Consider the following 23,342-nt stretch of genomic DNA (forward strand, 5'->3'; position numbering starts at 1 on the left):
CGCAGGAACTGGCAGCCTGCGATGGTTCCACGTTCTGTTTGTTCCTCTGTGGTTTGTCCCTCTGAGCTGCAGAGAACAGGGAAGCTGTAGATCATCTGCGATCGCTTCCACATTTCAAACTGTTCCTCCTGAAACTAAATCACATCACAGCAGGAACGAAATAAAGAGACCAGCAGAGATGAAGCTGAAACGCTGTCAGCTGAGACCTTCTCTAAACGCTCTGACTCAAACTGAAGGGACGTCCTGATCGGCCTGTTACAAAGAACGTCACCACAAAACCTCACAAGTCTCCTCAAAGTTCACAAAATCAATGAAAAGAGTCACAAGACGGAAGTGTTAAAGGTCCAGAAAAGTGATCTTTTGATCTCAGCAATCCAGCTGCCTCACAACAGAATAATATCCTGTTTTTCAGATTAAAAAACAGAAAAACTTTTTCCATGTGTCACATGATCTTCCTCAGCAGAGTCTCCAGGTCTTCATGTGAAGTGGACGTTAAAGGTTAGTGAACGTCAGCCGTGCTGAGAAGATGAAAATGAAATTCATCAACATGAGCGAGAAATCATGACGCTCTAAAGGTTCAAAATCTACGATTTCATGGCAGCTGGGTGTGAGATCAAAAGCTCCAGAACAGCTTCTAAATGGACCACGTGGTGAGGTCGAGACAGTCTGAAAGGTCAGCAGAGAAATGATGAATGTTTTCACCTCATCAGGTCTTTAACAATCTGAGAGAGAAAACACCAAAATAAGATGACATGAAGTCAAACTTGAAGCTGAACATGGAGCTTCTGGGTTATCTGAGCGTTCAGGTTAGCGGCTGCACCGCCGTCCTTTAACGGCCTCAGACACCAGAGTCTGGTTAACACGCCTCAGCCTCAGTCAGCCAGAGAAGGCTGCAGAGTAACGTGCAGGTTTGTTGATGAATCACAGCCACAGGAAGAAGTGGAGCGGAGCTGAGGGAGCACGGAGCAGCTGAGGAGCTACGCTTTCAGCAGCTATTTCTGGCTGCATACTAAATCATCCACGTCAGAGCTCGGCCCTGAAACCCCTGAGAGATCTGAGGCGGTCACACCTGCTGCTGTTCAGAGCTGCAGAGTGAGAGCGCAGCGACCGAAGAGGAAGAAAGGAAGACTAATTGGCCGGTTTGTCTGCTCTGTCTCCGAGCGGCGCAGAGGGACGCGAGTTCGGCTAATTAGCAAATCCGAGGTCTGCTGCTGCCGACGAGACACGTGGACGCCTTCAAGCTGACGGATGAGCAGAGCCGAACAAAGACGGGAAGCGGGGACGGGCCGGCGGGCTGCTCCCAGATCAGAGACAGAAGGAGAGGCGGGCCGGCGGCCGGCCTTACGTAACGCCTCGTACCTGAATGAACCGCAGTCCTGCTCCGGTCCAACGTCACGCAAACCTCCACACAGCCCAGCACAGAGCCACGACGACTTCAGCTCACGGCGTCCGCCTCGGTCTGCAGCCTGACTCAAAGAACAACCCAAACAACAAACCAACGCAGAGGCTCCTCTGGACATCAGCCGTTCAACCCCGAGCAGCTACACTGACCTCCAGGTCTCCTCTGGGGATAAACGGAGTATTTGAATGCATCCTGGTCTTCAGCTCGTCTTTGCTTCGGTACACGAACACTGCTGAGCACAGCCCACATCAACACTTTCACTGTCACAGCATGCAGCCTCACAGCTAACATGTCTGACATGAAACCAGTGTTTAGGCTGATTCCAGAGCAGCTGCTCATGTTTTTGTGTGGATTTCTGTTAAAGCGGTGGAGGAGCAACAAACTGCTCGGCCTCCTTTGAAAACTCTGTGATGAATCAAAGGGGGACGGCGGACACAGGAGGTCCTCTCTGCTGCCCCCTCGCCTGCAGAGCAAACGGATTAAGCTTCTATATCTGTCCGGGCGGCCGGATGATCCGGGCCTGGTGAAAGGTCAGCGCCGCCCGTCAAAGCGCCAAAACACGACCAGACCGGACCACGACTTCACCAGCGTGTGAAAATGATTCATCTGCCACCGGAGACGCTGGACGAGACTCCCAGCTGCTGGAAACTACAGCGTTTACTCAAGTACTGCACCGAAGAGGGTACTCGTACTTACTGATAAACACAACGCAGAACACTGAAATAATAAACAGAAGTAAGCAGAAACACGTCAACAGTCCAGAGGAGGAGGAGGAGGAGGAGGAGGAGGAGGAGGAAGAGGAGAGCGCGTGGACGCAGTGGACGAGTCGATCAGCTGTGGCCTGAAACCAGCTGGTCAGTGTGTTCTGCTTTACTTCCTGCTGTGATCTGATTGGTCGGTGTGTATCTGTGGGTCACAGAGTCACCGGCCCCGAGCCGACGTCCATGCTAGCGCAGGTCGTTCGGTGCGATGTGCAACTCCCTCGTGGAAAGAGTCTTTTTATGAGCACGTACTCAGTTCTACTCGCAGGGTGACTTCAGACGTGGTGAGAGGAGAAGGTCTGAAGTTCAAGGCTACTCATCAAAGTGTGTATCAGCCATAAAAGCTGTGAAACATCAATCTGTCATCAGCAATAAAACAAAGTGTCCGATAAGAGCAGACCGTGTGCTCTGTGTCTACACACCCAAAGCTAAGCTAGGCTAGTTAGCCGTCAGCAGGACCAGTTCACCTGGCGTTATGGCTGGATGTAACTTCTGCCTTGAACATACACACGTGGAGCATCACACTCAGACGTTGGAGCATCAGAGCTGACGGTTACTGTGCTCGTGGAGCTCACGTGGCGTCTCTTCGTATCAGAGCCTCAAAGTTTCTACTACTACTACTACTTACAAGACCGCCACAGATCAGATTCAGTGTGTGTCGACGCGGCTGAGCTGAAGTCTGCTCTGTCCGTGGAAACGCCTCAAACGCGACGTTAACGACGGCGTGTGGGTCAGCGGGAGGAGATGGAAACAGACGTTCAGGCAGCCTCTCGCTGCGCATCCACACAGAAGCTACAGCTGCTGCTGAAGCAGTTTGTCTCTGTGCATCTGTGAGCAGACACCGTTTGAGCAGCTGGTCTGAGATCTGCCTTCAGTGTGATGAGAGAGCTGCTCAGTGCGAGCGAACACAAGCACTGACATGTGACTGACATGTGACTGACATGTGAGTCATCTATTACATCTTATTGACAGTATGAGTGTCTCAGCTGTAACAGGAAGAACTATGGACAATCAGCCGCTGCTGACTGTTTTTCAAAATAAAACAAAGAAGCCTTTTTTCTGCATGTTTCCTGCTGGATGAACTGTGACCCTGAAACAAAGTGAGTGTTTCTTTAAAGGACCCTGATACACATGTACACACACAACACAAACACACACAGGAGCCGTGTGTGTGTGTGTGTGTGTGTGTGTGTGTAGAGAAATTCGACTCTGGCCAAACCTCCACTGGGAATGTCTGAGAGCTGTGGAGACTCCACCACCTGTCCACACACACACACACACACACACACACACACTCTCTTTCTGCGTGACCTTTATCCAGCATTGATGGGGTCTGTGAGCTCTGCGTGCGGTGGCCTCTGCAGGTGCAGTGCCTTGCTCATGGGCTTCAGTCCACTGATTCACTCGAGCCGTCTCAGGGAGGCTGAGACATGAGCTCGAGAAAACACACAAGACAGAACGTCCAGCAGTCCTTTCCTGCTCTGACTTAAAGGAGGACAGGTCAAAGGTCACCGGGAATCAGCGGCAGGTTTCACAGAGTGATTGACAGCTCGTTAAGCCTCTGTAAACTTTATGTGTTTTAGCTCAGTGACATATTTAAAGTCCACATTCATTCAGACTGAAGCTTCACGACGTTTATTTTCTCTGAATGAATCATCACAGGCAGTATTACACAACCTGAGCTCTGCAGGTGTACCAAAGGGTTAACAGCCTCACACGCACACACACACACACACACACACACACACACACACACACACACACAGACCAACAGAGGCTGCTTTGTCTGTCGACCTGTATACTCCCCTCTGCAGCAGGTCTGGTCTCCATAGCAACCAGTAAATACAGCAGGTTTCCTCCAATCACAGGACGGTAACATCACATCATGTGATCTTTATCAAGATGGGACCATTCAACAGGAAAGGGGGGGGGGGTTGAACCACAGTGAGAACAGAGAGGGGTGTGTCGCTGAGACTGACCCAGGCTGCAGATAACACACACACACACACACACACACACACACACACACACACATTAACATGAGAAAAGCTGGTCAGCTCGTTGTTTCCCTCCAGAAAAAGTACCTGGACTGACTCAGAGAGCTGCAGATGGTTTAAAGTGAGTCTCTACAGACCGGCCAGCAGGTCCACGTCCTTCAGAGAGAACGACAGACGGCTGCTGAGGAGACGTCCCTCCTCTGTCTGTTAAAAGCTCCTCTGTGTCTCACAGGTCACGATTTAAAACAGACCCTTAAAACCAGGACTGATGGAGCAAACCTTAAACTGACACGTGACAGCAGCAGAGACCCTGGACGGCCACCTGTGCATCTGTGGGACGTTCTGTCTGTCTCTGCCCCAACAAGTTCAGAATGAGCGTCCGTAAACAAAAAACAATAAAGTTTTCCAGAGTGAAAATAAAAAGTGTGAGGAGCTGAAGGTTATTACTCCTCTGCTGTCAGAGACACACACTCATCTCAGATTATTCTTCGTCTCGTAAAAATCCAATAATTCCTCCACAAGCTCAACACGCTTCACACCGTGACCGCGAGGAGGAGCATGAAGGGAGCAGCAGGTGTTCAACAGGCGGAGGAGCGTCTGCCCGACGGAGGAAACTACACCAATGAACAGACTGTTTCTGTCAAAGTGCTGCGTTCAAGCTGTCAAAAACAACAGAAAGCTGTGAAGAGTCCTCCGCCGTGTCTGCAGGGAGACAACCTGCCAACACGCTTTATCTGTCTGCTAAACACCGAGCGCCAAAAGACTTCACACCCAACTACCAGCGAACGCATCGCGGAGGACAGGAAACAGGTTTTAGCTGCTGAGTCACGATCTCGATTAAGCGCTGGTGAAAACAGCTGTCGCTCAGAGCTGTGACTGGCAGCTGTCACTCACAGCTCTGATCGGACCTGAAAGGATCAGGACGATGACCTGAACGAGGATCCGTCCGATCACAGAGGACAAAGGTCTGAAGCTCGATCCTTCACACGTGGAACTGAAGTGAAAGGTGAACTGAGACGCTTCCAGGACGTCTCACGGCACTTCACACCTCCCTCTGAGGTGGTTTGTAACACATTAAAACGATGCTGCGGGCAGATTGAATGTCCTCGTTCCAAGGACCAGGGCTCTGTACGAAGCGTCCATCGCTGACTGAGCAGTGACAATAACAAAGATCTGTGATGATCAACCAACACACCTCACAGCGTTTCATGAAGACCGTCCATACAGCTCAGATGTGTTTACACTCGACAGACAAAGAGCTGATAAAATGTTGGAAATGCTGCTTCTAAATACCAAACAGGGAGCGTTAAGGCTGAATGAAACCATCTTCATCTTCCTCTGCTGAGGAGTTGTTCGTCGGGCTCTGCTGAGCTCTCAGAGGATAAATCGGGGACGGCAGGCGGATGGTTTCGTGCGGCGGTGACACTGACTGAAGGCCGCACCTCTGCTCCGATAAGCCGAGGCTCTCTGGAGAGGACAGATACGGCACTCGGCCCGGCCACACAAACACCAACGCTGCTCTGCTAACGGCCCCGAACAACACTTCAGGGGACGCTTTGGGACCCGAGGGCTGATTGGTCCCAGAGGTCATTAGTCTATTATCAGACTGAGCTCCGCCGGAGGAATCGCTTCAAACGTCATGAGGAATCTGAGAAAACTGAGGAAACAGGAAGCTCAGAGCTCAGCAGACACGTCTTTAAACTGACACTGAGGGCTGACGCTGAGGGTCACATGCTCACAAATGATGGTGAATGACGTTTCCAAAAGGTCTCGTTCACACCGAGCGACCACTGGGATGCATAACAACATCAATAACGACGAAGGATCACAGCCGACTCGTGAACCGGCAGCTCCACGTTCAGGGATTTTCATGTGCTCACACTCGTGGAGGGACGAGGTAAGCTAACTAGCATTTGAAGCTAACTCAGCATTTCTGTGTACACCCTCCAGGCTGTGATTGGTTCAGATGTGAGCAGTGGATTCATCCAAGAAAACAGCTGTGATGTTTGATGGAAACCACCGTCACTGCTCTACGTCTTTATGACGTTCAAGGACGAAGAGCCTCTAATCGAGCTGCTGTTAATCATCTGCAGGGTGTAGTAATTCATATTCAGTGTCGTCCATCATGGCGGCTCTTTGCTGTTCGCCTGAAGCGACGGTGACGCAGTTTAATATTTAAACCCGCTGACTTCAGCAGAGTCGCTGCATTTGCATCTACAAAGCAGATTCTCTCACGTCAGTGTCAATCATGACGGCAGCCCGCATTCAGGGGGCCGGGGGGGCGCTCTCAGGGGTCAAAGGTGAACAGCAGTGCCACCTCCTATCAGGCTGACAAGAGCTGCAGAGGAGGTGCGACACACTGAGGGTCTGGTGGAGGCTCGCTGGGGTCAAAGCTCGGAGCAGGAGCGTCTCACAGCAGAGATTTTGACAGCTGCTACCAACGACATGAGCCATGGACGAACCACCGAGGGTCCCAGCAGGTCAGGACACGCTATATCAAGAGCCTGGAACTGGTTCACCTGAGTCATCAACGATCTCAAGTACACCTGCCATCGTCCTGTTATCGTCCAAGAGAGCTCAGCAGCAGCCTTCACCTCCATCATCACTCTGAATCTGAGTGGTCATGTGAGGATAACGATCAATAAACCTGCTGATAAACCATATAAAAAAAAAAACACCGATCTTCCTCGCGGTCATCGTGTTTGACTCACCAGCAGGACTGCAGGTGAGTCCATGACACAGATGATGATGATGGGAAAACTCCGATCGTATTCAGAGCAGCCGCAAATAACAACACAGCTCTACACGTTCACATACAGACACTGACAGCGGCGTGAAAAGTCACGTGAGAGGAGAAACAACCGAAGCAGGCCGAGAGCCGGCGTCCATGGTCCACCGCTGACCAACGTTTTTCTGGAACAGCTGATCACAGAGCTCCTGTACACAACACACGGCATGTGCTGCACGTAAAGAGAGCAAACCAGAAGAGTCCACGCTGGACGGACGCCAAACTGAGACAAAACCGTGTGTTTTCACGTGTATCGGCATCAATGTGAGCAACGTGGCCGACGGCCAAAGACTCCACTTTCCCACCAGAGCTCTGAAAGGTTAATGAGCTCAGAGGAGGCCGCCTTTGTTAGTGTGAGCTTTTATTATGGTGGGACATTTACATACAAAAGGAGACACACACACACACACACACACACACACACACACCTCTGATGAACAGAGTTTCAGTCAGGACTCCCTGAGCCAACACAAACAAAAATACACATGACCTGCCCACACACACACACACACACACACACACACACACACAGAGACAGGCACACACGCACGCACACACGCACGCACGCACACACACACACACACACACACACACACACACACACAGAGGCAGGCACACACGCACGCACGCACGCACGCACGCACGCACGCACGCACGCACGCACGCACGCACGCACACACACACTTGGGTTAATTAGCCTCCAATTAGCAGTAGCTGTTCATTTTCACATGGAAACTCAAAAACAGGAGGATGAATGAGTCGTGTGTGTGTGTGTGTGTGTGTGTGTGTGTGTGTGCTTGGAGAAGTGAGAGCTCTGTGGTTTTATTACCCAGTATGCTCTGGGCCTGCTGGAAACTTTCACACGGCCTCTCTGTTTACTTCTCTTTGTGTTCACACTGACGTCAGCGTTCAGAGACGTGAAGCCGTCTGCAGTGAAGCATGTGGCTCACCTGGCTCACCTGTGTCACTCTAATGATACAAAGGAGAGATCCTGGAATGTAAATATTCAGCGTTTTTATTTGCTAAAGGACTTGAAGACTGATGAAAAGGCTCTGCAGTCGCTGGTTTCTGGAGGCCTTGGAGTTACAGGAGCTGCACGCTCGCTCAATGGCCGACACCGACGACCGATCGGTCACGTGACACGTTAGGCGTCACCGAGGCTGTGCTGCCTGCTTAATAAAGCCACAAACAGAAGGATGAGTCCAGACTAACTGAACGCTGACGTGCTCCGACGCTTCAGGCGTGAAGGCTGCTGGGAGGTCTGATTTACAAGAACAACAAGTCTGTTTCAACAGAGGCTCCACGGACAGGCCTGAGTGCACGTCTTCCTCCGGTGAGGAGCAGCACAGCGTCCACACCGTCCAAACAAAGATGTCTGTCAAACACTGTCAAACACAGCAGCATGTCGTCCAACATTTTTCATGAAGTGGCTCAAAAAAAGGTGTAAATATTCTAAAGTGTTCAGTTTCTCTTTCTTTTGATTTTAGAGTCTAATGACACCGTTCGTCTCGTCAGAGATGTGTTCACATGAAGGTCTGAAAATTACAGAAGGTGTTTTCTACATTTTCAGACTCCCTGAAGTTCAACATATCTGTGCTGCAGTCTGGATCTGATTTACAACATGTGGTCAACGGTCTGTGAGACCCGTGACGCTGCAGACGATGCAGAGGCAGCGATTCCTCTGCAGGCATCACTTCTGCATGAAAACACATTCCTTATCGTCAGCTGCAGAATATTCCATGAGCACATCATGTGACGTTCTAGCGGAAAATGCAATTAGCATAACTTAACCTTCAAAGCGGCTGCTCGGCCGAGCGTTCCACGCTCTGACCGAGTGTAAATGTTCTTCCTGAAGGAGCTGCAGACTGATTTCAAGCTATCAGCACGAGGACTCACGGAACAACCAAGAAGAACAAGAAGAAAACACCAGGAGCCTCCTCAGAAACCTCCTGTGTCTAATCGTTAATGCATCGTTGACTAAACCACACGTCACTTATCCACTGTGTCTTCTTCTCTGTGTCTCAGGTAAAGGTATCAGGCTATCAGTGCTAGCTTCTCCCTGAATCCACCTGACTGTTCCCTGGAGCCTCAGTCTAGTTTCTGGATGTCATGTCTGCACCTATGACGCCTCAGCGTTCCTCACCTTCCCTGTGAGCAGGAGGTCTTCTTCTGAAGGATCCTGATGTTATTCTGCCATTTGACTGGAGGACATCGGCCTGTCCAACTGGCAGGTAAGGCGAGAAGTAACTGATTACTACAGTAACAGAAGTTATTTTGGTTGGGTTCACGACCGTCAGCAGTTTTGGTACATTGGTGACGAGGAATGAAAGTAAACGAAGGCTGCGTGTTGTCACCTTCCACACACAGTCAGCACTGACTGAAGGCAGCTTCCTGTCAGGCCAGGTGTGCTAAATGTGTCGTTCTCAGGCTGACTGACAGTTTCACCACTGGATTATTCATTATCATTAATCAATCAGCTGGTTTTCAGTATATAAACAATAATTTTATCTATGAAATCGTCTTGATCAGGATTAGTCTGAAGTTCCTCTCTAAGCAGGATGTTGGTGGACCGGGTGGATTTGGATGATGTTTGCTGTCAATGATTTTTAGCCTGCAGTAACAGTGAACACAGGAGGTAAACGTTCTCTCTCCTACCAGACTCTCCTCCGTCAGCTTCGGGTTGGTCCCCGAGGACTCTGCTGATCCTCCGTGAGAACGAGGTGAGGAAGCTACTGATGGAGGACGTTCTTCGCTCGGCGTTTGATCCCACCTTCCTGACCGCCATCCTCCCTGAGCCGCTGCCTGTACTGGGCTCAGACATGGACCTGAGGTAGGGGAAGACCCTGTGCAGGGCGCCGGGCCTCGTCGGGCCGTCCTGGCCTGTGGAGGACTGATCTTCGCTCTGGTCATATGATGCGGGGTTGAACCTTGGGAGGCTGAACAGCCAAAGGTGACGGGCCTCTCTGTTCTGTCCCCTGCCTTTAGGGGCGGCCATCTTGCCTGCCTTTGGTGCCAGGCAGGCAGATGTCCTCCACTTGTATCTGTCCAATGGCTGTTCAGGAACGGGCCGGGTGTCAGACCTCCGCCAAGGCTTCCTGTAATGGTGCCAGCGGTGCGAGGCCTGACAGGAACCCTGGACTGGACTCTCACAGCCCTCAGGGGGAGTTCTACTTCCATTCATGGTCCGGTACACACCGACTTCCTCCAGGCAGCAGGAACGAGCAGATGGCGGCCTCCAAAACAGCCAAAACAGCTGGTTTGCCGACAGCTGTGCTGCAACACAGACATACTACCTTAAAAACACATTTCAGCGTCGAGGACTCGTCGGGTCGGGTTTGTCTTCATGTTGACAGAAGCTTAGAGCTGATGTCTTGCTATTTCTCAACAGCCTGGTGACTGTCTTCCTGGGAGGAAGTGGAGCGTCAGATGAAGACAAAGTCTCTTTTAAGCCCAGCCAATCAGGGTTCACCAAACACCAAACCAGCAGACTGTGGTTTCCCCTACGAACAGGCCAGAAACTGAAACTGCACACAGTTCAGCGTTTCAGTCGACTTGTTTGTCCTCTTCAGTTTACGATCTTTATTTCCTGAATGTGTCTGGATTCTTTTACTGCCTGAGTGTTTTTGACCAATCATCACGACTTTATTCTCCAGATTTCAGGTTACATGATAAGGATGCATACTTTTCTCACACAGTAAATATGAAAACACCGTTTTAATTCAGTTTGCTGCCGAGTCAAACACTGTGAGGTTCAGGGAAAATGCCACTGAATGATGTTCTGTTGACGTGAATGTCATTTCAACATCAAAGTTCCTTCTTGACCTTGAGAACAGTATCTGATGAGATGAGAGGTGAACCTCAAAAGCCTGCTGAGAGTTTCAGAAGCTTTCCATGCTAACAAGAAGGAAACAGGAAATACTGCAAATTATATGTATCTCTGGAGGTTTTGTAGTGTAAATGGCCCAAAATATCAAAATCTGGCTTCCTCCTAAATACATTCTGAGTTTACAATCTTATTCTCTGTCTGACAGACGGTACATGTACTGTATCGCACACTGTACACACACTTTATCATGTCGTTCCAGCTGTTCACTGAGGCTTTACTGTGAAATTCAAGCTAAGACATATTTGTTTCTGTCTGTTCTGCGTGTCTGTGGGTTTGGACAAAGTTCAGCTGCACTGATTGACCACGAGTGGCTAAAACAGGTTCAGGAGGTTAAATGTTTGTGCTCTCAGGCCTCTGAGAAATTATAAATATTCATGCACACTAAAGACTGACCCCTTCCCTCTGCAGGGCCAGAGGTCTCTGTGCTCAAACAGGAAATAGGAGCGGCGTCCCACAGGGAGGAGACATGGACGCCGCTCACTTTGTCAACTCCGGAAAACTCATCTTCATCAACATTGAGGGACGACTGATACTTATTGAACTCTGCTGATGGTTTAACATGTTCAAAAGAAGAAGAAGAAGAAGAGGGAGGAGGAAGAGGAGGAGGAAGTAGGACACAAAAATCCCTGCAGGACTCTCTCTGCATGTTGATTCATATGGAAACTAGGAGGTTTGCTGTGGAGACGGTACTTTACATGTCTGTCATCCAGACTGAGTCACACAGAGGAAAACATAGCGAGATCACAAGTGTCTGGAGGTCAAAGGTCAGAGCGTCCACACAGTAAATGCAATGGCAGACCGCTCTCCTACTTGTCTCTGATGAAACTGAAGTCCTGAAATGTCCTCGCAGACGCAGAGAGAGTTGCGTGTTTGGTTCACCACAGACAGTAAAGTTCATCTGAACTGCTCCGCCATCAGGTCAAAACTAACCAAAATAATGACATTTTCACTTCCTGTGTCCACTCAGTGGACAGCACTGTTCCTTCACCGAGTGTTTAGCACTGTGTTTCTGCTGTGTCTCATTTGTGACCATGATTTCTTCTTCTGTTAAATACTCTGAGAGAAAGCCTCATAAGTGGGGAAAAGAACCACCGAGGCTTTAAAAGGCACGCCGCCCTGAGTGACCCACATGTCAGGAGGATAACCAAGCGCCTGGCGTCCAGGACAACGCTGCATGTAGGTCAGAGCTAAGACCCGGGCGAGCTAAGCCGAGGAGCCCAGGACGGAGCCAAGTCCTCCTCCAACCGCCCACCGACACACACCAGGGACTGAGACTGGGAGTCGCTTCATTTGGCTTCCCACAGCTCAACGTGACGTCTTCAGATGTCCAACAGTCCACCACCAAAACATATTCATCTTACAAAGATACCAAACGATGCTTCAGACAATCCACTAACTGATTAGTTCTACTGAGATCTACTGGATCTCTTTTCAATAACATCTGAACAAGAATCAAAGCTACAACCGAGCTGATAGGAGAACATTTTACATCAGGAGAGTGATTAAAGAATAAATCATCTGAACTCTCTGATTAGTCGACTCTGCAGTTTTCTTTACTAGTATTAGAGTTATTATTATTGAACGGATGAATAATGTCCGGTTCTGATCTGCACCTCAGCCACCGTCAGCCGTCCCACAGCAGATGTCAGCAGAGACGTTAAACATACGCAGGTGGACGTCCTCGGCACACGCCGTCATAACGTTTTTCTGCTGTTTCTGCAGCTCTCCACCTGTTCGGTGCCGACTGAAGGAAGCAGGACGTTCAAGTCCACAGAGATCATTCACACCTCTCTGATCAGCTGACGGTCGGTCCGCTTTCAGCCTCTTCACACCTGCAGCTTCACCTGGAAAACTCTGGATGTGTCCACTCCACAGGACAATTTGATCTGTGTGGATCTGCTTCTGAGACGCTCTCTAATATTTCCCCACACTGGCCGAATATACCGCCTCTGACCCTTTTCTGCCCCCAGGGCAGTTCACATGGGGTGTCCTTTAAGACATTTCAAGGCCAGACCTGGAACTGATGTGGAGATAATTGTTGGGAACAGGTCGGTTCAGGCTCTGACCTCTCTGCGGGGTTAGGGTGCAGACGCAGCCTGAATCTGACTTGAAATCTGGAATTTCAATCATTTCCTGGCATTAAGCCCAGACAGGAGCTGTAACAAACAGTCCTGCTCCGAAACCTCACTGTGAGCCACGAAGGGAAACAACTCGAGACAGAAAAGAGGAAGTTAATCAGGTGGAAACACAGAGGACGACAGACGAGTGATGGCACAAAACTCGGGGGGGGGTCAAACTAAAATGTCCCGGCCTCGCTCTTCCATTAGACTCCACTTAGTTGACTCCTCATCTCCATCCTGCCGGAAACCAGGAGCGAGACCCGGCAGCAGCAGCAGCCTCCGGCTAAAAATAACCAGCGGCCATAAAGAGACCAATAAATCAGTGGCTGGATACCAGCAGAGGGAGGGACACGGCGCTCAGGAATCCTGGGTAAATCTCCCACAAGCCTCTGCTGGAGGGCGCCTGACCCTCGCTGCCGTCACCCATCTGAGGACAGATGACACTTCCAGAAAACAGACGGGAAGTCCAACCTCAGCGAAGGTCACCGAGAAGAACACGAAGAAGAAAGTGAAGCCTGTTTTCAGATCAGAACGGACCAGCGAGTCTGACTGTCTATGAACCTTTTCACCATTTAGTCCACGAAATACTACAAAACAGACAAAAAACGAGAAAAACACTTCAAGCTCACCATCTTCAATTGATCCTGAATCCACAGATGATCAGTTTTTTTATTCTACTCCAATAAAAAAGAGGAAAGGACCAAACCCTGATCACATTTAAAAAGCTGGAACCACACACTGTTTGGCTTTTTTTCTTATATAAAATCTTATATTAGCTTTGAAATGTGAGCTCGGGTTGGAAAAGGGACATCTTAAAGGCAAAAACACAGAAAAAGTGTTTGAACACGAGTTTGAACGATGACCTCTGAAGGCCAACATGAGGGCGACGTGCTTAAATAACAAACAGTCACCATTTAAAGAATGACCAAACACGACAAACATGCACACTCTGAACCAAAACTACGGCACGGCACCAAAGTTACAAAACCAAACCATCTGAAGAGATCATCCAGCAGAATCCTGAAGTCCAAGACACGACTGACCAGGTAACACCAGCGTCACCTGGTCATCACACCTGGACACAGCAGCAGTGTTTAACGCTCACAGGACAGTCAGCGTCCAATCACAGCTGAGGCGCTTTAACCTGCAGCTGCTCACAGCAGGGATCCACTTCTGCTCTGCAGCTACAGCTCCAACCTGTCAGACGTGTGCTTACATCCACCTGGAGTAATCTGATTACTTCCTACAGGAACCTGATACCTGACGCCACATGCAAACGAGGGGGCTCAGGGATTACACAGGAAGGAGAAACTGAACCATCTTAACCAGATCTGCACAAACACTGTTTATTATCATTAATGTGTTCATGTGGGCTTTATTCCACGCTGCTCTGGACGTCTGATGATAAAGAAACATCGTTAACAGCTCGCTCTTAGTTTATCTGCATAGATGTTCAACCTTTTAAAGTCTGCGTGAACCCTTTCTGCTGTGTTTGTCAGCTGCACAGAGCAGTCAGAGCTTCTGCTGCTGATTAACGTCACGCTCGCCACGTGTTTCGGCCTCGTTAGCAGCGAGCAAACAGACGGTGAAGAAGAACGATTGTTATTCGAGTCATAAACACCCTTTGTTCCTCCATTTCCAACAAGCGTCTCATTCAACGCCAATGGTGACAATAAACCTGGACCAGCAGAAGCCTGACCCGACCAGCCTGATCCCACTGGATCCCTCAAAGAGAAGAATAAAAGACAGCCGTCCTGTGTTTTTCCACTGCACGTCCTGAAATAGACGGCAGCTTATTTTTGTCGGAGAAGCTCGACTCTTGTTTTGTTTCAGAGGGGAAATCCTGTCTCAACGCCCCCCATCATCCTGATAACAGGAACTTTCCATTTCCCCCTCTGATCGGCCTCCATTGTCCTGAAGACCACCACGCAGACCTGAACCTGCTCACCGGGACCGGCCCGACACACAGAACCAGTCTAGAGGTTCAACCACCTGCTGAAAGACCGTGTGGACCACCAGAGGACGAAGCACGGCGTCAGTCTGTACGTAATGAATGAGAGAAGAAGAAGAGGAAAACACCACAGAAGAAGAATTTTAGTGATGAAAAATGTTTCCTGTGGTCAGATCCAGGGTTACAGCTGTTTAGGGGAAACTGTTGAATTTCCAATTTGAAGTAATTCAGACCGGAGAGAAATAAAATTCAGTGTCTGGAAACGTGATTTCATCAGCAAAGAGAAGAAGAAAGGCTGAAAAAGAAGCTGAACTTTGAGTTTCACAGCGTGAATATCTGCTCATTCTCACATGAAGCCTCGCAGGAAACACACCAAACGTCCATCCGGCCTCGGTCCAATCATCCGGCAGGACGCCTCCGTCCAACTTCAATCTCAGGTGTGAATTGGCCTGAAGACAACAAACTCCCACAGTCCCCGACCAATATAAGCCTCCGTCACTTCACACACCTGAGCAGGTGGAGGGAAGCCTTCCTGTGCTGACCTCTGACCCTCCAGAGGGAACCTGGAGCCTCTTCTTTATAATTAGTTCTATTTTTGAGACATCCCACAAACACACGTATTCACATCCTCCTGAGAGCCATCTGCAGTGAATCTTTGATAACAGCTGCTATAAATCAAGGTTAAATCAGCTGGTGATCAAATATCTGTTAGAATAAAAAGCTCACAGCATTAGTCTGCAGTTAACACGTGACCATCATGATCACACCTGTCAGGACGCGCCACGCCTCAGGATCAAACCAGGCAGGTGAAATTATACAGCGTGTGTCCTGAAGCGACTCTGAGCCGACGACGATGCTCACGCTCAGCCGGGGGGTGATGGTCAGCTTTAATAGGCTTACACTGCAGCCTTTCTCCGGATAAAACACTCTGTGAGCCACAGACGGATTACATCAACAGCCATCGGCTCAGGCTTCGCTCTGATCATCGTGTTGATTATTAAAGTTCATAACGATCGTAGATTCATCATCAGAAGAAATCAACACCAGGTTCACTGGAGACACATTTCTCCTCTTCTGATGGAGCGAGGCTAGCAGGTTCCCTTTGCTTCCAGTCATTGTGCTAAGCTAGGCTAAATCTGGATCATCTCCTCAAGGTTGGAAAAGAGCTTCACTTTTATTTCCACTATCAAACACCAACAAACCACCTGCACCTGGACCAAAACACAGCAAACAGCCACCAAAACTAGGGATGCACTGATCCGCTTTTTTCACCTCCGATACCGATATCTGAGGTTTAGTAATCGGACAATACCGATCCGATACCGATACAGAAAAACAGCGCTGAATTACCAAACAAATGGTATTTCTCATCGTGTGGAAAAGACTGGGCTCATTCTTTTGTGCATCAGACTTGACTTAAACATTTCCTTCCTGTTTTTAAACACACATCACTAACTCCTCTACCTGTTCCACTGTTATAAAAAATAGCAGCGCAGCTTGGTGGGCCTTATCCTGGTAATTTCTCTGCGTGAGACAGACAAGGTGTGACGTGTGAGCGTGTGAACGGGTTGAAATGCGTCCCACGCCCAATGCGTGACACTTGAGAGCTTTGTGGTTGTGTTATAACTTGACGTTTTACCGCCGCCCCTCGGGACATTTACTGCGCAGGTAATGCAAGCAGCCGTCGAGTCTGTAGGCTGAGGTGGTGTGAAAAAGTTCCCCAGTCGATCTTTTCGCTGGCTTCATTTTGAAAACAGTGTGGTCCACATCATGTGCGCTTCAGCACTGCGTGTTGCTTGTGCATGACGCCCCTCATGGCGCCTAGAGCATAGAGTTAGACTGAACAGATCGGCCCCTATGTATCGAGCCCTATGTCACCCATACATGATCTAGAATTTTCTTCAATATCGGGACCGATTCCGATACCAATATCGGATCGCTGCATCCCTAACCAAAACCTCTTTGTGTTTCTACTTCATGCTGCAGTTTGTGCAGAAAAGACAAACAGAGAAAAATGCTAAATTCACGAGCAAGCAGCGGGATTATTTCTCAGCGTACACACGAGATGACGGCGATCCTGAGGGCGCAGACAAGCACGACCTCACCTGAACATACCCAGCACGCACTTCCATGCACCAGTAACAAACCTGAGTCCTAAGGGGGCGACGTCGAGCTAATCGTGTTCCACTAGTCAGACTGGTCAGCGGTGGCTGTTTTAAGGGAAACATAGCGCCCCCTAGCTGAAGGTTTAAAGACACTGTGTTAACACAGGTGAGACACACCTGAACGGCTCGAAGCATCAGCATCACTGACTCGAGTCCTAAACGTCCAGACCAGCAGACCCAGACTGAGACAGACTCTGTCCAAACTGGTCCAATCACCTGTGACTCCTGGACCAGAACTAGGACGGGTCCTCATCTCTGAAACACATTTATTTAACTCCTCACAGAGACAGAAACGTCCACGAGGACCCTGAAGCTGACGTTACGTTGGCGCATCATTTAACTGTCTGTCGTCAGGAAGACTTCAAGTCCACAAACGTTCTCGTTGTTTATTGTTGAAAATAAAGAGAAATAGTGAGAAAACTAAGACTCAGTAATCGACTTAAACATCACTTCAGACGGATTGATCGATGTTTTTATGGTGAAGACATTTGTCAACCTGACGACCTCATCTGTGATCTGCTGATGATGCAGGAGGATCATCATCATCATCATCATCATCATCATCATCAGGCGCTGAACGCTGAGCTAAACATCTAAAACTGTGACAGAAACTGAACGACCTCATTCGTGCATTTTTATTCAGTGAGGTGTTTGTGAAGGCAACGCGGCGGCAGCGGCCATTGTTGAATCTATTTGAGGTATGCGAGCTGTGGAGGGCAGCAAGGATCTGATGCCACAGCCGGAGTCCTGCCGAGTGAGATCACCGGCGCAAACTGGCTGCTGACATCACACTCCGCTGACAGCGGGGGGGGGGGCAGGGAGGGAGGGGAGAGGCACAGCAAACATCCTGACACAGTGCTGCTTTCAGGGTGTGTGGGAACAAACACCGCTGCACTTTGAAACAACTTCACGGATGTTTCCGTGTGTTTTCTCGAGCTTTTCATTCTTAGAGGAGCGTCTGACAGCAAAGCAGAGGGTTTAAACTCAACAGAGCCTGAACTCCGCAGGCCGGAGCTCATTTTCACTCAGTCTCAATCTTTTCCCACCAACTGCTCCAGGCATCCTGCAGCCTTCACAGACAACTACAATACAAAGGTACAGGAACAGGCAGCAGAAACATTCATCAGCTAACTGACAGAGAATTAAACTGTGATTATTTTGTTCCCAGATTCATTGTTTTGGTCACATTTCCTTAAAAAATGCCAAAAATTCTCCGTTTCCAGTTCTAAACTTCAGCAGTTCGTCGGTCTGACTCCACTCTTAACTCACTCCTAATTCAGGTGTGTGTGGGTTCACTCAGGTGGACCAGCATCAAAGGGGGCCTAACCGCCCGGTCCACGCCCGGACGGCCTCACATCACTGCACCAGTAATGACTCACAGTGTTCTCCGACCGCGAGCAACACCGCCAACACGTCAGCGCTTCATTCACTTCCTGCAGAGCTCAACGAGCGGGACGCACGCCAGCCGAGTTACTGTCATGGAAAACAGTTTGAGCGTGAGGTCAATGTGAAGTTTCACCGCTCTGTGAAAACTTTATTTTAAGGACCGAAGGCCAGCGGAGGAAACCTGTGAGTCATTCCACCCGGTCAGGTCAGCCGGTCACTGAGGTCCAGAGCTCGACGCTCAGACGACCTTCACTGTGAACGTTTTCCACAGGACGCTTCCTCACCATCTGAACGAGCCGCAAACCGTCTGTCCAGCGGTCCACGACGAGGTCACGTGACAACTTGTGGCTGTCTTTCCAGATATTTTCTGAGGACGATTACGTTGCCAGAGGATGACCGCCGCTGCTTTCAATGACCCTTGACCTTTCCTCACACTTCTAAACCTGCACATGGAACATCAGCACTGAACAGGAAGGACAGCCAGACCAGAGCGTCAGAAAGGAGAACATCTGTCTGAGCAGGTCAGGACAGGAAGCGAGCAGGACATCAGGTCTCTGCTGTCTGTCTGCAGAAAACCAGTCAATGTGACCTTTAACATTAAGAAAAGAAACGATGGGAGAGTCTGGGAGGAGGAGGAGGGGGAGCAGGAGGAGGAGGAGGTGGGAGGAAGGATAAAACATGGACACTGAAGTGTGCTGATCCTTCTCCATCTGGGATTTACTTCCATGTGATCGAACTGGATTGACGAGCAAGTTAACGTCAACAAAGTTCATTAACTCAACCTTAACTCAACTCAACCTTAACTCAGCCTTAACTCAACCTGTCGTTGAGTTAAGTCAGCGGAGACAACCGCTTTTAAAACACCTTAAAACGCCTTTAAAACACTTTAACTCCTTTGACTTCTACCATACTCACACACCACTAATATATCCATCATTTCTCTTTTTTAACTTGTGATTTGCCTTAATACTGAATAAGAATCCCTTAAAGTCTCATAAAGGTGCAGCTGAAAGTGTTTCAGTCCAAACATGAACCAGAATCACCTTAAGACACCTGAAACTCATCACTGAGGACCTGCTGATTATGGACTTTGGAGCGGTTTTCAGGGGTTTATCTGTTTAAAGTGATGCGTGACTCAAAGGGTCTCTGGCTGACTTATCAAAGGGTCTCTGGCTGACTTACTGAAGGGTTTCTGTCTCACACACAGCGTCTGAGACACCAGTAAGACCTGACCCCTCTCTGATCTGGACTAAACGGTTAAGTCTCTGGACTCAGCGGGCTCTATTTTTAGACACCGTGTCATGTCTCCTCCAGCCGGAGGACCTCTGAGGTCCAGACCTCCGGAAAGAGCCGGTGATCCTGGGCAGAAGAGCCGACCCTGGACCAGCTGTAAGGGGGTGCTGCTGTTCTGTAGCTGACCTCTGACCCCTAAGGGGGTCCAGACTGAAACCTGAAGGCTTTCCCTGCCAGTGTGAGTGAAGTGAAGCTTAACACCTCCAGTTACAGTCACACTGAGCCTCCTCGCAGCCAGCCGGTGGCCGCCATGACCTCGGCCTCGGCCCGCGTCTCTTACCTGTACCTCCAGGCGGTAACAACCCTCCAGACTACCTGCGGACAGCGTTAATGAGGCCGGCTAAGCTGTGGGGTCAGCACGGCCCCCTGTGTCTCTGCCTTTCTTACCGTAAACTCGGAGCCATCCCTGCTGCTGTGACACGGTGTCCACCAGGATCCGGTCCACCAGGGGATCCAGGAGGCTCAGTCCGCCGTGCAGGGAGTCCACGTCGCCTGCCACCGAGTCCGTCTCCATATCCAAACGGCAAAAAACTTGTTCTGTTTAATAAAAGCCCTCCAGAAGTGGTCGTTCAGCCTGGAAATGTGGATTTAAGTGTTACGACGACACGTTAAAGCGTTGAAAGTCGACGAGTGATCCGTCAGGGGAAGTTTTGACCGCCCCGCTCCTCTTAGCTAGCCGTTAGCTGAGGCAGCCGGCGGCGGTCCGGCAGCCCGACTGGCTCTCCCTCATTGTTCCGGCTCCCAGGTTAGCTTAGCGGGCTTTAAACTTCCAATAAAGCGGCGTCCGGGAGAAGCGGGGAGCCTCTCTCCTTCCTCCCCTGAAACGTCCAGCCAGAAGCCGCGGCAGAGTCCCGTGTGGTCGGCGTGTCTCCGGCTGGCTGTCCCTCTCTACTGCCGCCGCCGCTGCTCACCGTCCCCCCTCAGACCCGTGCGCAAGCCCGCGACCCAGCGCGCTCCGGCGACACGAGAGCGGCGAGAGCGCGCAGCGAAGTCAGCGTGAAGGACGCGCGGCGGTGGAGGAAGTATTCACATCCTGTACTACAGTAAAAGTACTACTACGGCTAAAGTCTTCACATGTTTGTGTGTAAAGAGTAACGAGTAACTAAAGCTGTCTGATAAATGTAACGGAGTAAAAAGTAGAATATTTCCCTCTGAGATGGAGTGAAGTAGAAGTAATGTGGCTGATTAACAGTTTTAATTAAGCTTAATTAAGTCCAGACTCCATTATGTTCACTGTTTCTCTGTTTAGAGCAAACTGAACATCTTCAATATTTATTATTTAGGACTTTAGAATAAAATCATATGACTGAATGAAAATGTTTTAGTTAAGTTAAAAAGTCATTTTATTAACAACTAGTGGATTAATTTAACCAGTAATCAGGTGAATTGATAATGTAAATTAATCACATGTACTGCTAAATCACAAAATATTTTTAAGAGCACAAAAAAGTAAAAACTTTGTTTAATCTGGAGTGAGGAAGATTGAGGATCTGAGAGAATAAAAGAAAATCTAACTTTGGAAATGTGGCATGATGATGATGATGATGATGATGATGATGATGATGATCCTTGATAAAAATAGTATGCCAACATTGTGAGATAAAAGACTCTTTTAAAGTTTTTGAGACAGAATTAACCTTTAAAAATCAGAACTGTGACTTTGTGGATCTTAATTTGAAATTTGAGGTCATGTTTTTGATCTCTGGGGTCAGTTTTGTCACTTCCTGCCTGACTGTAATCATAATTTTGACTTAAAAAGTAATCATTTTCTCCAGTTTTACTGTCATACTGTCACGGTTTTGAGTCACATCATATTTTTTCACTTAAAAGTCAAATATTTGACTTTCGTCACCTCGTCTTGTTTTTCCAACCTGTTTCATGTGATGCAGATCAGGGTTTTTAGTCTCTGCATGACTTAAATCTGACACAGGTGTAGAAAACAGAGTTTGACTTGTCTTTAGTTTAACTCCAGTGATTTTCTGTTGGACTGAGATCTTTTATCTGTGATGAGCCAAACATTCACGATGACTTCTGGCTGTTTTTCTCTCCTAACGCCTTCAGACAAACACAAAGTGGGCTCTGGCTCCACCTGCAGGTCTCTGCAGGTAATCACAGGAAACAGCAAACAGCACAGAATACTGACATTTCTTCATTTTTTTTTTTTTTTTTTTTGTTTTTTTCTGTTTTTACTCATCTTCATTTCACCTGTCTTCTTTTTTAAGTGCAGAGACCAACAGCTGCCTTTTACTGCCCAACATTTAAAGTAATTTGTAAAAATGCAATGTTACTTGAGTGGGATGTAACATTCCATAAAACACATTACTGCTGTATAAATGACCCTGTTACACTGTTACACACACACACACACACACACACACACACACACACACACACACACACACGTGTGTCATTTATACAACAGTAACATGTGTGAGGAAGCCAGATGTAGATGTAATGTAATATTAAGTATTATAATTACACAAAATTCGTTTCTGTTGTTATTACCTGACACACTTAGGCCTCCAAGTCAATATGTGGAACGTTTAATGCTCGGTTTCTGTTCCCCTCCGTTCACCTTTGGGGGTACCCCTCCTATAAAGGGGTGTCTCCCGCCCTCTCGCTCCCCTCTTGCTGTTGTTCTCTGTGGTAGAGGTGAACGTCATTGGTCTCGCTGTAACGTCGGTGTTTTAGTAGCGTTAAGCTCTGTTTATAAGTTCATTTTTCAGCCTAAACTTGTTGTATAATATTCTAGTGAATTCCTGTGTCATTTAATCTGTGAAGGGGCTCGAGTTGAATGGCTGTAGTTGACGGAGGATTTCGGGTTTTTTTTACCTCTTGCTGTCAGGTATGTTTTCTGTGTTTGATTACACTTTATTGAATGTAACATGGCAGCTGCCCTTTTTCTGTTGTATTCCATGGGAGAGGGCTCGAGCTGTATGGCTGCAATTGGCGGAGGATTTCGTTTTTTACCTCTTGTAGTCAGCTGCCAAAAATAAACGGAGACCGCCTCCAAAGATATCCACGGTTTGGGCCTCTTCGTCACAACACAGCGCAGACAACCCTGGAGGACAACTAACTAACTAACTACATACATACATACATACATACATACATACATATACATATACATATATATATATATATAGAGAGAGAGATTTTCTTCTATTGCATATTAACTTTAACATTATTTACTATATAAAGTTAATATGAAATAGGAGAATCTGTCTGTTACAAAGTCTGTGAGTTCAAAAACACCTTTTTGTTCTCAGAAGAAGAAAGTTCCATCGAACAGCTGACATCTTTTGACAAACACAGAAAATGAAGCTTCAATAGTTAACTGTATGAATGTGTTCAAAGCAAAATAAAATAGACTGAAACAACCAGACTGGAAGATTGTCTTCAGATCACTAACATAAAAACAGAAGAACTTATCTGCAATAAAGATCATAAGATCATTTAGTGACGAGAGTCCACCGAGAAGAAAGAAAAGTGTATGAAGTTCATCAATTAAAGTCTGAAATCCGGAAGAGTAACATCGGAGTCGAGTTGATCTGGATTAAAACACCCTGGAAGCATCTTTAAAAAATAAAAAA

General features: G+C 48.4%; 1 protein-coding gene across 4 annotated transcripts in view; it reads right to left on the minus strand.

The window, feature by feature from the left end:
• rasal2 (RAS protein activator like 2) overlaps nucleotides 1-20,691 on the minus strand; it is a 63,747-nt gene extending 43,056 nt beyond the window's left edge. For 3 of the 4 annotated variants that reach the window (XM_076745448.1, XM_076745447.1, XM_076745449.1), the window contains exon 1: nucleotides 9,604-10,129. In XM_076745448.1, coding sequence (XP_076601563.1) covers nucleotides 9,604-10,129 — 526 coding nt within the window. Of the gene's footprint in view, nucleotides 1-9,603; nucleotides 10,130-20,136 lie in introns of those variants that run through there. The other variant, XM_076745450.1, reaches the window with a different exon arrangement.
• Nucleotides 20,692-23,342: the final 2,651 nt, after the last annotated feature.

The sequence above is a fragment of the Chaetodon auriga genome, chromosome 12 (assembly GCF_051107435.1).
Source record: "Chaetodon auriga isolate fChaAug3 chromosome 12, fChaAug3.hap1, whole genome shotgun sequence".
NCBI lineage: Eukaryota > Metazoa > Chordata > Actinopteri > Chaetodontiformes > Chaetodontidae > Chaetodon > Chaetodon auriga.